The sequence below is a fragment of the Zingiber officinale genome, chromosome 7A, assembly GCF_018446385.1.
Source record: "Zingiber officinale cultivar Zhangliang chromosome 7A, Zo_v1.1, whole genome shotgun sequence".
Classification (NCBI taxonomy): domain Eukaryota; kingdom Viridiplantae; phylum Streptophyta; class Magnoliopsida; order Zingiberales; family Zingiberaceae; genus Zingiber; species Zingiber officinale.
Genome location: NC_055998.1, coordinates 140,302,210 through 140,319,620, shown reverse-complemented (window position 1 = coordinate 140,319,620; position 17,411 = coordinate 140,302,210). Strand labels below are relative to the sequence as shown.

Here is a 17,411-nt window from a genome sequence, read left to right as displayed (position 1 = left end):
TAAACCAACTCATTTGCTTTGAAGCTCTCAATGTGGGATTAAAGTCTCATTCATAATGGAACTCCATGCCTCTTCCACTTCTTCTCCATTCACATATGATGTGGATATGTCCTAAGGACCTAGGGGGAATTAGAGAGACAAATAGGGGTATTTTGGTCATTTTACTGTAGCACCCCTCTTAGGGCATTGTTCATGCGAAGGAGAAAAAGGGCTTCGTTGGGTTTCTCCGCCGTAACCACAAGGGGGCTTCTTCTCTTCGTCCCAGGATCTCGCCGCCACCACGATCACAGGGAGGATGCACAGTCGTCGCCACCTTCTCTCTCGTAGCCGGTGAGCCACCTCCTCCCTCTCTCTCCTTTTCTCTCTCTCCATCTTCTTCCTTCGAGGCTGCTGCTTCTTGGCTTCGCACGCCGCCACCCTGAGGACCAGCGACGCCATCCTCGCACACCCGTCGCCGCTCATGCCGCCGTCGACATCCACTCCTGCGCCATCCTCCCTCCTCGTCTCCCTATTCAAGGCTGCCTTCGCCACTTCCGCCGATGCCAACAGCCACCTCCCTCTCCATGCCGATAGCACACACACTGTCTCCCACACACACTGTCTCCCCCTTCTCCCTTCCGGCATCCACAGCTACCTGCCGGTAACCTTCTCTCCTCCGCCTGCAATTGGCCATCGTCGGCACAACGTTGCCGTAGCAGACTCATCTATCTCGCAGCCCTCTCTGCCAATTAGCCCTTTGCTAATCAGTCACGCAGTCTGGCGTCTCTCCCTCCTCTGCGATATCCTCCTATCCCTCATGCGGGAACATAGCTCCATTCGCTAGCATCGTTCCATAACCCCCGGCAAGCACTCCTTAGCCGTCGGCCCCACTGCCGGCACCTCAGATCCGTCTATCCTATTCTCCGGCTCTCAATCCGCATTGTCGTACGCCTCCGATGTCGATCGGGCCCCCAAGCATTCGTTGTCATTATGTTCTAACCTGACTTGTGTGATGTTTTTATGTTCCGGCCTTTGTGCCACCATTGTGACCCCGCCTGCACGTCGATGTCTTATCTCGACCTACGTGTCAATGTCTTATCTCGGTCTACGTATTGATGTCATTTGTCGACCTGCGTGTTCGTGCCACCACGTCTGGCTTCGTGTCGTCAGATCTTGCTCTCTAGCCTGTTCAGAGTCATCTACTATGCCGGGTCAGGACAACGCGAGCAACATCTCGACCAGCTCACTGATCCACCTGAGGGCGCCCCCTGGACCAAGATACGTTCTCCGTACTCACTCTACATTCGTTTCATTATTATACGTCTTAGTTTATTATTCATATACTCGTTGGATCTGCCTCAAGCATCGGGGTACTAGAAACCGGACGACCCGATCGCTGGCTGCAAGTAGCGTTGACTAAAGGACTTCTGACGGCTTGGTCAACATAGAAGTCATCTCAGCACACCCATCCCCCTCCTCCGAGACATCATGATTCGGTCAATATTCCATCCACCTCATCCAGCGGTCCGTCTGACTTAGATTCCGAACATGATCAATATCCAACATGTTTTATATTTACGCACTCTCTTTATTACAATTTACTTCCACTATTTTCTTCTCCCGAATCGATCACTGACTTAAACATCGAAAGACCAATACTAGAGACTCATTCCCTATCTCGACACTAATGCTCCCTATATTATAAAAGAGTGCAAAATCTTCATTTGATCAATAGTAAAACCACATCCCCGACTCACAATTTTCATAGCTTTCGAACAATATCAATACCCATCTTACAAAAAGCATATTTATTATTTCTAAAATACTCTTGTGCAAACTTCGTAGCCAAAGGCCACGATCACATAGCCTTAGCCGCGAAATCTCGGCTAGGAGGTCAGCCACGGCCTGGCCGTGATTTTGCAGCCAGAGGCCAAGACCATCCCGGCCTCAACCAGCGGCCAAGACCGACGATGCACTTTTCAGGTGTTACAGAGTGACAAGCCAAGAAACTGCAACTCAAATGCTCGAAGATCAAAATGAGGCAATAGAAACCTCAAATTTACACAGCCAACGTTACAATGCAACACTTACATCTTAAAAGTGCACAATCCAACCAATATTGTCCAAGGATATGACACTCATTGGTCCCCTCAGAAAATGTAAAATCAAAATTAACTACCCGGGCATGGTATGGTACAACACGATAAATAGTGGTCTAAAAGTAAAGAAGGCGAAAGAACGAGGCTCCTAAATGCCAGTCTCTACAACAACAAAAAAAACTAGAAATCCTATCATGTTGAAGTGGAAGATCTCCTTATATCAATTTGATACTGCTTATTGAATTCTCTGATGGTATGAAACAGCCAGGACATGATTTTGCTACTCTCTTTTGTCTTCCTCAATGTCTCCATTGTGAGAGTTGGTGGTGGTGTTGAACACCAAAGCTGCTTTGGCATCAGTGGAACTGTGAGTCTCCTTTGGAGGAATTGGTCCAGGCTTTATTAGTGAGAGTGACTCCTCTCGATCAAAATCTTCAGATCCATCGTCTGAGTAAGCAAATCTGAAAGAGGAGAAGCGGCATGAATTTGAATTTTTAGTACTCTGAGAAAATGCTCATATTATGAAACAAGTTGCAATGTGTCGGAGATTGTTCAAGAACTGAAAGTTATCATATTGAATATGATTGTAATCTGTTGCTACCAATCTTAACAGTATATCAGTTATCATATGCCACTGGTAGTTTACAAGACCTTGCTCTCTTGGTCCCCACTGTTCAACCTACTGCTATTTTCAAAATTCTGCTCAGTAGAACGTGTTGCAATCACCCAAGTTCCAAACACATTTGCGGAACATATTGTCTCACGACTTTTGTGCACCCAACCCCACATGTTCTTACATTAGTTGAGGTTGTGCCGTGACAGTTGAACCAGGATTTAGAAATCAGGTGTGGGCGAATTAATACTAGCTCTCTGTTATTACTTAAATGCAAGAAAGAATTGACCTCCTATCCATGTGTTGTCTTGCTACATACAGGTATTAGTGGATACTTTTTTTTACCCATGTCACATGTCAGTTTTAGAATTGACTCGATCATTTTGATTGTTCTCGAATATAATAGAGTTAATAAGCAATGTTTTCCATTAAGAAAAAAAAGAGACGATATAATTGCGGTTTCTCGAAGAATATGGTAAAAAAACCACCAACTATTTTTGAAATGAATGCTCATATGCTTAATCCGCAGATTCAAAGAATCATCCAGAAAAGTAGCAGGCATACGAAATCTGAATAAAATGAACTTGCAGGATCCTCAAGATCCAAAAGTTTTACCTCATTGAATTTTGAGAGGGTGCCCAAAGAACAGCAATCACGCAGAGAAGAGATAAGGAAAGAACTTGCCAAAAGGCAGGAATGATCCAAGCCCTCTGCCAGCTCTCGTTGTATATGTCAGTTGACTTGAAATAAAGCTGCAGGAAAACAAGATCATCATATAATGTGGGTAGTAAAATATAAAACAGTGTAATATTAAGAAAGGAGCATAAAGATTATATTGCCCCTGCTGTTGAAACTGATAATGCAAGCAGAATTATTCGTAATTACCTCATAACCAATCCAACAAACAGATACAACAACAGCAACACCCAAAGCATTTGTGAACTTCCTGTAGATGTCCAGCTTAGCCATCAACCGCCTCGCCTGTCAAGAACCACGAAAAGATTTTTAAATAACTTTGAGCATATCCATAACCTAAAGGTGTAATGGCATAAACACAGTAAATTGTCATAAGCCTAGATTTTATAGACTGGAATCGAGAAGAAACTAGAGTGTTCACGTACCTGGAGTTTGTCTAGAGTTTTGGAAAGAGAAGTAAAGATCCACAAAATGAAGAATGCATCTAGTAGTGCCACAGGAAGGACCAAAAACAGCCTTGCCTTTCCAGCTATATCACTTATGGCACCTGCATTCTCTACCAACTCAAGTATCTCTGATGCTAGGAAAAATGTTGCTCCAAGCATGATCACCTTAGAAGTGAGACCTCCCAGAGTCGGTCTGACAACTCCATACCCCATAGAAACAACAAGAATAATAACTCGTGACACTGTTTTCTTTACTGCACCAAAGGTTACTGCCCAAAAGGTGGTTCCCATGGGTCGGAGACCAGTTTCATTGAACTCAGCATATTCAAAGTACCACCATGCCATTTCAAACATGCCTAATGTGATGACAAGTGTTATGCAGTTCTGAAGTGGAAGAACCTCCCTCCAAAACCTCACATACTGCGAGAACCAAAATAATCCAAGTATCACAAATGCAAGAGACATAAATCCATAAAAATACAAGAGAGGTGCCATCCTTCCAGGAAGATAGCCAGTGGGATTTTTCCACACAGTCTTCCCCTCTATCACCAATCCTTTAAGTGCTGGATCACAATATATAAAATACAGGTTGTACATCCCAGTCCTTGTGATGGAAATAGTGTGCAATGGCAAAGTTGTAGAACGGTCTTTTCCACTGAATGTTGCAGTAAGCACTTGAGGCCATTTAGGATTTTGATTGGAAGTTCTATAAATGACTGTACCCTGAGTGCAAGCACCTAATTTAGCAAGATCTGGGGTGCAGCAAACAGCTCGTTGTCCGCCATAGGCTGATCCACCAATTGTTTCTCGATCTTCTACCTCAAACACAATTGCTTGCACTGTAAAAGAAGCAGTCTCTTTACTACTTTGAGCAGCTTCCTCCGGTCGCTTGAAAGTAATCTTATCGAAGCTGGAAAAGGGAACAAAGTGAACACATGACCAAAATCTATAAGTATGGGTTTGCATGAAAAATAGGAACAATATTCACACGATACTCCACACTTGTTGAAAGATAATTTTCAAGAAGCAAGTAAACTACTCGTTCCTTTTAGTAGAAGAAACAGAGTTTTTTCAATGTATGGGGTTCCTGTTAGTGCAAAATCTAAAGAGATTCAATCTATTAGCCTTATACTGGGCATGGAAAGTGGAGAGGTGATTTCATAACTAAATTATCAATCCAGATCATAAATAAAAATATTTAAAATGGCTGTTGACATCCTTTCAAAAATAATATTGAAACAAAGTTAAGAAGCAAAAGATGACAAAAAAGAAAAAGAACTATTACTGAAAGTGTTGCAGCAAAGCTCTATTGCACACCATTACTGATATTTGTTAAATACCTACAAAAATAAAAAATAACAGACTTTTTTTGGCCTTATGTTATAGAATTAAGAACACCTGACTTCCAGAGTTGGCTTGTAACAGGAAGAGGTTTTTCTAGAGAACTAAAAATGAAAAAGGTGTGAGGTTTATGCAACCAATACATGTTACTAAAAGTCTCAAACCTAACAGTGTGCTACTGATATGAAACTTTATCATGTTTTGATACTTTTCATCCTTGAATTAATATGACCCAATTGAAACTTGTTTTAGAGTAATGCTAATTAACTAGGGATAAATGATTCGTTTGTTTCTGTCAAAGGTACAATGAGTCATTAGTTCAGTTGATAGTGTTGTGGGTTTAGTCCCATATTAGATGTTTTAGGTTTAGGTTTACGTTGACGTATAGCATGTAATAGGAGTCCTTGTAAAAAAATAACATTATATACAATAATCCCTTTCGTATTAATATGGTACCAGCACCGCTATCTAAGGTTAGGTTTCTGCTGTAATGTCCTAAGCGGGTAGCTGTTGATTTCAGTGACAGCCTTCCCACATCCATCTGTTTTCCTCCCTCTCTAGCATTACAGCCACCCAGCTGTGCCTGAAAACATCCGCAAGTCTTCTTTGAGAGATCATCTTTTGCGCGAGCATGACACCGCAGTTCGCTTAGTCCATTTTATTCATCTCTTTCAGACAGCTCTGCATGCTTCTACTCAAGCAAAAGATACTTTGGCGCTCATGTTTGGCCAATAGTCAAGTTAAGATTTTGGTCCTTATTCAATCATTGCAACCAATCACCAATTCCAAGTGATCTCCAGGTTGATGCTGTCTGCCATGGAGCTGACCCCTCATTGTATAACGTCAACATACCCTTTTCTCCTAGTATAACAACATTCAGTCCCTCATTGAGTGTTTTCCTTCTTTCCTTTTATTTGTTCATTATATGTTATCAACATCAAAAACAGGGGGAAGCCCATTCAATAGATAATCTCTTTGGGCCACACCACATCCACTCAGCCACCCTTAGACCCTCAAACCTCCTCCATCCACCTCTGGGTGATGTCAATGCTATAGAAGGACAAGTCTACTGAAGACATTTCACCAAGGATTTGCCTCATGTCAATTTTAGATCTTTCTCCAATTTATGTAACAAATTGGACAGATGAGACCTATGCTCCATCTTGAGGAGTATTAACAGTATTGAGCCATTAATTGTTAGTGTAGTGAATCTATATAATATCCACACCATGAATTGACATCTCTTTATGACAAACATTATATGCAGTAATTCACTTTCCTAACTGATTTCCTTCTTCAAATTACAACAATCTGGAATCGATTAAAGAGTTTTCCTAAAAAATGTTCGCGATCTGCTCATAAGGGAATCACATTCATACTAATACCTCCAGTCATAGAGAGATCCTAGAGTCAGACCCACAGACCAGCTAATCAATGTTATAAGCTAACATTAGTTGCAGAAACGCCTACCCACATTTCAGCTCGAAATCCCCCAATATCCTGCCTCTCAGTAGATCCCGTCCCCACAACGCCTTAAAACCCTCGAACCAAATCAAGAGAGCCTCAGATCTATCGAACAGACAAGAACAAGTAGAAGTACCGGATGAAAGACTCCCCGCTGCCGGAGGTGGCGTTGCCATCGGGGGAAGAGGCGTAGAGCCCCTCGCTACCGCCGTGTAGGACAAAGGCGTTGCCTTTGGGGGCAAACGCCGCGCCGACGTAGCTGTGCACCGAGGCGTCCACGAAGGCGCCGAGAAAAAGTCCACAGAAAACGACCAAACCGAGAAGAGGAGGAGAAACGGGCGGATCCAGGCGCTCCATTGGAGGATCGAAGAGAAGGGAACTGGAGCGAGCTGTGGATCTGGCAGCTGCTGCTTCTTCTTCTTCTTTTCTTCTAAAGCCTGCTGCTAATGGCGAAGCTTGACATCGTGTGAGAGGTGGGTTATTTTTATGCCATATTTGGTTTCATTCGGCACTGCGGAATCTGTATTACCCGCATTATATACACCAGAGGAATGTCTACGGGGCCCACGTTTCGGAGAGTTGTTATTCAGGTATACGGACGGGTTTTGAGTGGTGCTGTGCTTGTCAGTTTGTCCAGATTAGATCACCGCGAGGTTTAAGAAATAAACAAAATCAGAACTGCGCCAACTTTTAATCCATCGTTAAATGGCTAAAAATCCAGAAACCCCCTTAATTTTAAGTTTTTAACCAAGATTATAATTTTTTTTTAAAAGTATAATATATTATTATTTTTTAAAAGACGTCGACTCGGGCCCGGCGATTCGAAATCGTCTTGACGCTTCGCAAAACCAAGATTATTATTTTTTAAAAAATATATATTTAAAAATTATAATTTATAATAAAAAAAAAATAACGGACGAAATAGGTCCATTTATCAAGTTACAGTCCGAGTCGAACCTGAATATATATATATCACATAAATTATATTTTTTATTTTATTTTTATTTGCTCAATAATAATTTTTATTAGATATATATAATTTTATTGTTAAATAAATTATATTTGTTTTTCCAACGAGTTATTATCCATTTTATAGTTTTTATAATATAAACTATTTGATGATTTTCATAAATCCAATATTAAATGAATAAAATAGGATAAGTTTAAAGTAGAATAGTTCGCATCAAATAATTCAGGGCTGTAAAATTAATTTTAAAAGAAAGATAAAAATTAATTTAAATATAAGGATAGAATAAGTTAATTAATATTGAATCATACGATTAATATTATTAAAATATTATAAATATGTTAAATAAAAAATTAGAATTAAAAAAATCTAAATAAAAAGAAATAAAAAATTTTAATGAGTCCATAGTTAATCATCGGTTGAACCATTTATCCAAATCGGTCATTAGACCAATGATTTATTGGTTAATCGAGGATCAAATTCGTAACTGTTTAGAGATAGGTCAATTATTGGTGGGCCTATTGAATTGGGTCCGTTAACCCAATTCGAACCAGGTTTGGTTTAGACCTGACTCATGGCTAGGTCTAAGCAAAATTCAAAGTGGCAAGATAATATCAACAAGAGATTTGTCAGGCCATTTGACGCTTTCCATATTTATGTGTGAAAAATTTTCATATAAGTCAGTTTCCATCAAAATTAATTGATTCGTAGAATTAAATACTTAAATCATAAACAAAAGTGAAAATACTTGGATAATAAAAAAAAAAGTGAAAGACATGCTTAGCTACCATGCAACGGTAAAATATTTTCATAATTAATCAGAGGTGAATTCCTAACTACGAGTTCTTTCGATAGAAAGATAACCCTAGAATGTTAATGTCGAAGAGATGCGTTATTCGTATTTTTAAATTTATCTCGATAGTCGATAAAATATAGATCCTCTACATTAACGATCTTCCTAGTGTCAGCTCCACGGATATGGAGGGAGGTACATGCAGGTACATAGACGTATGATGGGATAAATCTCAAACCGTCAATTTTTGAAAATCGACCTCTGTATAAGGTAGAGTCGGACAAATCTAGGATTAGTTGGTTCAAAAAAATTAAATACCTAAATTAAAAAAAAAAATTGAAAGGCATGCCTAATTATATTTTAATTTTGAAAATAATTTTTATTATAACGTTATTATAATAACTACTATTAATTATTGCAAGATACAAATATAATATTTCATTTATAACTACTTTGTAAAAACTAATACAATTTATACAATATTATCAACTATATAGTCGAACTATGTAACAACTACATATCCCCTTGGGACAGTGAGATGATTAAAATACTGGATATTATCATATTAAGTTATGAGGTTAAAATTTAACATGTTGTTATATATTATTTATCTTCTATATTGGTCTAGAGAGGAATTTGTGTCACATAGGTGTCAACGATCCCTAAACAATTATTATAATTGTTATAACAGTTTTTAAAACTTTACAGCTGCTATAAAATATTTAAAATGTTTTTGATAAGTTTAAATAATTTTGATGTAATTTAAGTAATTGTGATAAATTGATAAAAATATCATGATATAGTAATTTTGATGAAAACGAAATATTATATTTTATCATATAATAATTACATATTGCAGTAATTAATCATAACTGCTATGGGATAAATTTGTTGATTTTTAAAAAGAGAATGTCCATTTGATAATTCCTTAAATGTAAGAAGCTGTTTTTAATTTTTGCCCAAAAAGAATTGCTGCTTTTTAAAAATGCCCAGTAGTTTTAAAATCATCATTTTGTTTTTTTAAAAAAAAAAATCAAAATTTACGTAGCTATTAGCATTCGTTATCTCTAGAGCGCAAGCTGATTTTATAAAATTAAACATTTTAATATTATTAGAAACTATTGAATTTAGAAATCAAGAAATCTGTATAGCCTTAGGAACAGTAGACACAATTAACCGATTTAGTTTGCGAATTATTACGAGTAATAAAAAATTAGAAAATTTTTTTTTTTTAAATTTGACTGCTGAAATTAAGTAACTGTATATTGTGTTCGAATAAATATGGAATCAGAATAGATAATTTCGTGTTTATTATTATTTCTTCTTCCTAATTTTATATGATAAGCTGCCAATTTGAAATAGTACGCCAGATTGATCTCTTCTATTAAATAATTTAAATAAATTTAATTAAAATTTTATCAATTCATTTTAACACGAATTCATATAAACCGAACGAATTCATATAAACCGATTGATGTTGGGTTAGCTTGTGACCAACACAGGTTTAAGACAGATCTAGATGGACTGACTGATGCTGAGGTAGCCCGCAACCAACGCCGATTAGCTTGGTGAGCTAAGTTAGTAGTGAGTTGAGAAAAAAGATTCTTCTAAAATTCAAAACTAAAATGAAAATTTTAATGGGTTGATTTATGAGTTAGCCCACCTAATTCACAATCCCTCTTAGATTAAGTTAAAAAAAATTTAATCTATCAAGATGATACATCGATCCATTCCAACTTACAATATCATAAATTTTTAGTGGACCTATACATCCCACCACAGATTGATCCTTTTGACAACACTATTTACACATAATATGATTTCACAATTAAAAGAATCTTTTTTAAATAGCTTTCTAGCTTTAACACCAGTTTTAATATAAATCTATGACTAAAATTATTTAAAATCATAAATTTATAAGGACTATTTCAACATTTTTGAGATTTTAGCTTTGACATCAATAAGTTGACTACTATAACATGAATTTGTGACTCTAAATATCAGAAGCAATAAATTTACAAGAGGTAAACCAAATAATAGACCCTAAAAAGAATAGACGTTATAAGCTAGAGATATTTCAATAATAAATCAATACTATAAAGGACAAAATGATAATTTTAAAACTCTAAAAGACATTTAAAAAAAAAAGACAACAAATTAAGTGGCAATATCAATAAGTTAACATTTAAGTGGTGCACATGAAGAAATTGCAATTCTTATTTTATAATTAAAAAATAATATTCTATGAAAATGAAATGAAGACAAATATTTAATGAATATTTAGAATTATTTTTTTGACATATTAAAACTTATTAGAGGTGATTGGTGTTATAAATATTTGTTTTATTTTTATTCATATTCACATTAGAGACACACGCAACACAAATATTAGCATTCTCACATTATGTTCATTAACTCGAAGAGTTCGACATGAAGAACTTCCAAATGCCATGAACCATTAAGACAAGCCAGTTCCTGCATGAGAATTCATGAGATGTAGTGATGTGTAGAATCGAAGAAAGGAAAGAAAACTCATGTTTGAGAGTAAAACAATCTATTGAAATTACCTCTCGATTACTTTTCATCCATCAGTCGATGTAGAGGTGGAGAAGGTAATTACATTGCGGAAGAGCTCTTCGAATTGTTGAAGTACTGCTCGGGCGATAGGGGTTTGGCTCCACCAAACCAGTCTATCAGGAACAAGTCCTTGATCAAGAGTTTGAAAATTTGGAAGTGGTGGCCTTTTGGCCAATCTGTATGCACCAATAATAGAATTAAGCTTGGTGACATTCAGAGAAGGAAAATGAGGTGATGAATACGACCATTGAGAAGTTCGAAGTGCTTACCTTCCATTTCAGGGTGCTTAGAGAACAGTGCATTTTGAGCAAACTCTGTTTCACTAGTTTGATTGTCCAACAATTTCAGCTGCAAATGTCAATGGCAAATGTTATGACTTGATCTAAAACTACAAACCCCCGAGCAAAACGATATAAAATTCCTTAATCATCTGGCAGTTCAAACTAGACTAAATCAAAACAGTAATTTCAGTTTCATATCATTGGAACTAAGTTTTGCAGCTTAATTAGCTTGAGTGGACTTCTAAAACTGTACAAAGTGGTACAAAGAGCTACTTTAGATAAAACACAATCCAAGGATCACATGCGACTGGCATAACCAATCCGGAGGGAGCATAAGTGACTTGAATTTTGCATCAAAGGTCTAAGGAAATCCAATGTACAGGACTTCACAAATGCTGTGTGTGACAAATAAATCCACTGATTTAGATGCAACAAAGTTAGATATCGAATTTAAATATTAGACGATGAAGGCTTCGTGCCAACTTGAAACACTATTTTTAATTTTCAATGGCCGATATCAAGAATACCCTAAAAGACCTCCATGATTTTCAAGCTATTGCCTATTCTTTTAGCATGCCTGCATAACGGTCCATCGACTTCACTTCAATCTAGTTTATGTGGAATGATCAAAATTTCATCCATGAGAGCAGAAAAAAAAAAACAAGAGAAATAATACCAAATAATCATAGATACATTTAATTCTTGCTCATACCTTCCCTGTGAGCGTAAGTTTGGCACAAGTAGGGTTTTCAGGATCTATCTTTCCACAGGATCCAAGTGGAAACTCGCTGATGGTGAAAGATGATCTTTCATCGGCCAAAGCATGTCTTGCAGTTGGATCAAGTGCTGTCAAATAAAAGTAAGGGACACCACAGCCTTCACCAGGCACCCCATCACTAAATGAAACAACATTTCTGCATTTGATTGCAACAGTCAGTAAAAACTATCAACCAACACCCAACTTTGACATAATATGTAAACTCATCAGTGTAATTGATTCTCCTGCTGCAGAATGCTTAGATTACCCAAATGGAGATCCTCCTAATTCACTTGATATGGTACTGCAGTAAAAGTGGAAGACATGTCAGTTCATATGCTGAACCAAATAAACTGAGATGCACTAACGAGATATCTACTCTTTGTAAGATGAATCATTGTTTTACTTAAAAGTTTGCAAAATGTGGGAAATGGGCAACTAACATAGAAGTTGGATCATGAGCAAACTTATGTACCATCTGGTAAAAAGAAACTAGAACTAGATGGAATTTCCACCCACCGGTTGTCTAAAAAACAGGAACAAAATTACTCCAGATCTTCCTGTATCCTATCTAGTTCCTTGTGAAGCTATTAGAGGACAAAATTACGGCTTTAAAGATTCGTTTTAATTCAAATAATGTCAACAATGCCAGCACAATTTTCATGAAACTAAACAATCTTACTCTGATATTTTTTCATCTACCTATGAGGGTTTTAGGGTTAATTAGGTTTCTTCTGTCTTAATCAACTAAAACCTAGTCACGAATCGAATCCATTAAAATCCCATATACTCTATGTTAAACCTAAAAGACGAACTTTACTTTTAATAAGGTAAATTATCTCCATCCATCCCTAGTCACGAATCAAATCCATTAAAATCCCATCTACTCTATGTTAAACCTAAAAGACGAACTTTACATTTAATTAGGTAAATCATCTCCATCCATCGTCATCGGATCGTGCAGTTACTTCCTTCAAACAAAGAGTTCATCATTTATGGAAGCAGCAGTAACATATGAGTTAGGAGTGAAAGGAAGGAAGACCTGAGGACGCCCCATGAGTTCTGCGCAACAAGCCATCGGGCGGTGGCGGCAGCATCGTCAGGCCTAGGCTTCCCCAAGCCACCGGACAGGGGGCGTCCACTCACGGCAGAGAGGTCTCCAAAGAGGAGGAGGAGCAGGAAGAAGAGGAGCGCCGACGAGGAACCTGCGATGCCTTCACCTTCCATTCTTGGCTCAGCTCCTCGCTCGATCCGCGATTAAATAATAGCAGATCCCCTCCAATTGGACCTTCTTCGGTTCTTCGACGCCGCGTATATCCGCCGTTCATTTAATGTATCTAATCTTTCCAAATGATTGGATAACGGATATGATAAAACCTCTACAACCACTCTTGTAGAGAATCCAACGACTGGAATCCTTTTCTTTTATGTTCGATGATAACAATTAGTATATTTATTCTGGAAATCGGTGATTTGTTGACGTGGCAAATTATTATTGGTTAGTGAGGATAATGATTTGTCCACCTAGCACGAACTTTAAGAGAGAAGACACCAGATGAACGCCCACCCGGACGATTGCGTCACGTGCGGAGCGCGTGCTTTACGCGTGCGGATTGGTGGTCGAAATTGACGGGTTTATATAGGACTGCCAACTCAGCATAAGCAATCAAATATTAAATCAACTTAAATCTATGCGGTGAGTGAAACCACATAATTCCATAATTTTTATCTCGGCAATTTAACCATTTAGCTATTTATTTTAAAACTCAAATTGAGTATTCAAATTTCATATTTACCATTATACCTCTGCTTTATATAGAAAATAGACTGTTTTGATTTGAGGGTTATATTATATATTTAATCGATTGTCCGATTTTTAAATTTTTTTTATACTATATTTGTATTCAAATTTTCGGATAGATTGTTACAAATCTCGACAAATAATCAATTGGTTTTAAGGTATTAATTAAATGTAAACAAATTAATACCTTAATTTTAATCCTTTAATTGAATACCATTAAGATTATACTTATAAGATTATAAATGAGTTTTGACTAAAATTTATTGATAAATATTATAACCTTTAGAATTTCATCATTTTGACATGATCTGAACTAAATGAGTTATAAAAATCTTTAATAATGTTGGTAAATGAGTATGACATATCTATGTTCTTTACTAAGTTTGTGGTTCAAAAAAACTTCTCTCACTTCTTAATCATTTGACAGTTAGCTATAAGCTGACTTTGTAATTTATTTTCTTTGATATAATTTAAGGATGAACTATAAAAAATTCCTGAGAAAACATAATCAACTTTTATTATAATCTAATGAACTCGTGACAAAATATCTCAAAGACGGTCAATTTAAAGAATGTACATCTCTTTATTTAGGTTATGAAATATACATATGAATATATAGTTATACTAGGATGATACAAATAGTACCATGAAGTAAATTCGAAGTATTTTAATTTTGAGGTGGGGGTGGGGCGAATCTATTTCAAGGAAATTGTGTATATCGCATGCCTCGATTTGCTCAGCTCTCGACCGGTCGTTTCGCTCAGCTATTCGCTTGCCTGATTGCTCGGAAGCAAGCTTGTCCGATCGCTTTCTAGTCTTCGCCCAACCGGCCTCTAGTTCGCCCAGTCGGTCAGCTCGCTCGGCCTCTTCGCTCAGCCGACCTCCAGTTCGCTCAGTCGCTCGCCTTTTCACTCGGTTAGTCACTCTGTTGCTCTGCCTGACCGACCACTTGGCTGCTTTGCTCGGTCGCTCACCCGACTGCACGTTTCACTCGGTCACCCTGCTAGCTCGCTCGATCGTCTACTCGTTCGGCCATCTACTCGCTCGCCAAGCTCGCTCAATCTATCTACCTGACCGACCTTCAACTCACTCGGCTTCTCTGCTCACCCGACCGGCTGTAAGCTCACTCAGTCACTATGCTTGGCCAGTCTCAAGCTCGCTCAGGAGCGAGCCCGCTTGGACACCGCGCAGCCTTCGTTCGACTCATAGCAGAAACCATCCTCTGCTGGCAACTTGAGATTATCTGCTATGTTCATCTCGATTGTAAGTTGAATTTACTTCAGTGTAATTTAAATTCAGCTAATACCCTGTAAATCTTCAGCAACAAATTGTTTTGCTAACAATCTTGAAACATATTTGATTCTATTGAGATGACGACATAACAAAATGTTGAGATGCAACAGACTTAACACGTGCAGGCCTCCTCTGCCCTGATTGGAACTGTGCCAATCAGTCACGGGGAAAAGCCAGAGAAGTTCAGTCCACTGAACTTCAAGAGGTGGCAGCAGAAGATGCTCTTCTATCTGACCATACTCAATCTGGCTAGGTTCTTGACCGAAGACCCTCCCAAGCGTGCTGAGGATGCTGATGCGCGAATCATTAGTGCAGTGGAAGCATAGACTCATTTTAAGTTCCTTTGCTGAAACTACATCTTCAACTGGTTTGCCGACTCGCTGTACGCTGTGTATAACATGAAGAGAACGACTAAGAAGCTGTAGGAGTCCTTGGACAAGAAGTACAAGACTGAGGATACAGGGGCCGAGAAGTTCATCGTGGGTCGATTCCTAGATTACAAAATGGTTGACTCCAAGAAGGTGATTAACCAAATCTAGGAGCTTCAGGTGATCTTGCACGAGATCCACTCAGAAGGGATGGTTCTGAGTGAAACCTACCAGGTGGCTGCTATCATTGAGAAGTTGTCTCCCAGCTGAAAGGACTTTAAGAACTACCTGAAGCACAAGCGGAAGGAGATGAATATGGAGGAACTCATTATTAGACTTCGCATTGAAAAAGACAATAAGAGTTAAGAAAGAAAGTTGTTCTCTCAGACTACTGTGTAAGCCAACGTGGTCGAGCATGGTCAAAGCTCGAAATGGAAGAACCCCTAGTCTTCCAAGATGAGACCAGAGGATGTATCAACAAGAATAAGTTCTCTGGGAAGTGTTTCAACTGTGATATAGTGGGTCACAAATCTTCTGAGTGCAAAAAACCCAAAGAAGAAGAAGCATGAGGCCAACCTGAACTAGGGACAAAAAATGGACGACTTCTGTGCTGTAATCTCTGAGTTGAACTTAGTGGATTCAAACCCGAGGCAATGGTGGATCGATACTGGAGCCACCAGACATGTGTGATGTAACAAGGAGCTGCTCCATAAAAGTCGTTGGAGACAAATTGTTCTTGGAAACTCAACAACCTTGGACATCATGGGCCAATGAAAAGTGGTGCTGAAAATGACCTCGGACAAAAACTTTACTCTGAACAATGTGGTGTATGTTTCAGAGATTCGAAGGAATCTAGTGTCCGAATCATTGTTAAGCAAGCATGACTTTCGCATTGTTTTTGACTCAGACAGAGTTGTATTATCCAATAATAGAATGTTTGTAGGGAGAAGCTATGTATCTGATGGGTTGTTTAAGCTCAATGTAATGACGATTAGGCCTAAAATAAATAAAAATGAAAGTTCTTCCACTTATATGCTTGAGTCTTCGTGTTTGTGGCATGATAGACTAGGACATATTAACTACGATGTGTTGCGTAGATTAATAAACATACAAAATATACCTACATTCCACCTTGACCCAAAACATAAGTGTGAGATTTGTGTTGAAGCGAAAATGACAAGGTCATCCTTTCGACATATTAAAAGAAGCAACAAACCACTCGGGTTTATTCACACTGACGTGTGCGATCTCAAAGGTACACCAACTTGTGGTGGGAATAAGTATTTCATCACTTTTGTAGATGATAACACAAAATAATGTTATATGTATTTTCTTAAAAGTAAGAATGAAACTATAGAGAAATTTGCTCGCTATAAGAATGAGGTTGAAACCAATTTAATAGAAAAATTAAGGTGGTTCGAAGTGACTGAGACTATGAATATGTATCATTATTTGCTGAGTTGTGTGCCGAACATGGGATCAGACACAAAACAATAACTCCTTATACACTTCAGCAAAATGGAGTTGCTGAGCGGAAGAATCAAACTCTAAAGGAGTTGATAAATGCTCTTCTATTAAGTTTTAGATTGCCAGAATTTATGTAGGGGGAAACTGTGTTAACAGCTAATTACCGTTTAAATAAGGTGTCCCAGAAGAAAATAGATAAGAGTCCTTATGAGTTGTGGAATGGAAGACAACCGTCCTACAAATATTTACGAATATGGAGGTATCTTGCCAAAGTTTTGATACCTAATTTGAAAAGGATTAAGATAGGACCAAAAACTGTTAATTGCATATTCATTGAATATGGACATAACAACAGTGTATATCAATTCTGTGTGTATGAGTCACACATACCGGATATACATAAGAACTCGATAATAGAATTGAGAAATGTCTCATTCTTCGAGCATATGTTTCCGTATAAGACCCGAGA

General features: G+C 37.9%; 2 protein-coding genes across 2 annotated transcripts; both read right to left on the bottom strand.

The window, feature by feature from the left end:
* Positions 1-2,003: 2,003 nt before the first annotated feature.
* LOC122002906 (transmembrane protein 87A-like) lies at positions 2,004-7,119 on the bottom strand. The gene is made up of 5 exons (XM_042558292.1): positions 6,775-7,119; positions 3,813-4,743; positions 3,577-3,672; positions 3,307-3,443; positions 2,004-2,539 (listed from the first exon to the last, which is right to left on the bottom strand). The coding sequence occupies exons 1-5, from the start codon at positions 6,993-6,995 to the stop codon at positions 2,359-2,361; spliced, it is 1,566 nt and encodes a 521-aa protein (XP_042414226.1). The 5' UTR covers positions 6,996-7,119; the 3' UTR covers positions 2,004-2,358.
* A 3,601-nt stretch (positions 7,120-10,720) lies between these two features.
* LOC122002905 (protein CREG1-like) lies at positions 10,721-13,269 on the bottom strand. Its single transcript, XM_042558291.1, has 6 exons — positions 13,056-13,269; positions 12,282-12,317; positions 11,969-12,170; positions 11,245-11,323; positions 10,966-11,151; positions 10,721-10,873 (listed from the first exon to the last, which is right to left on the bottom strand). The coding sequence occupies exons 1-5, from the start codon at positions 13,238-13,240 to the stop codon at positions 11,015-11,017; spliced, it is 639 nt and encodes a 212-aa protein (XP_042414225.1). The 5' UTR covers positions 13,241-13,269; the 3' UTR covers positions 10,721-10,873; positions 10,966-11,014.
* Positions 13,270-17,411: the final 4,142 nt, after the last annotated feature.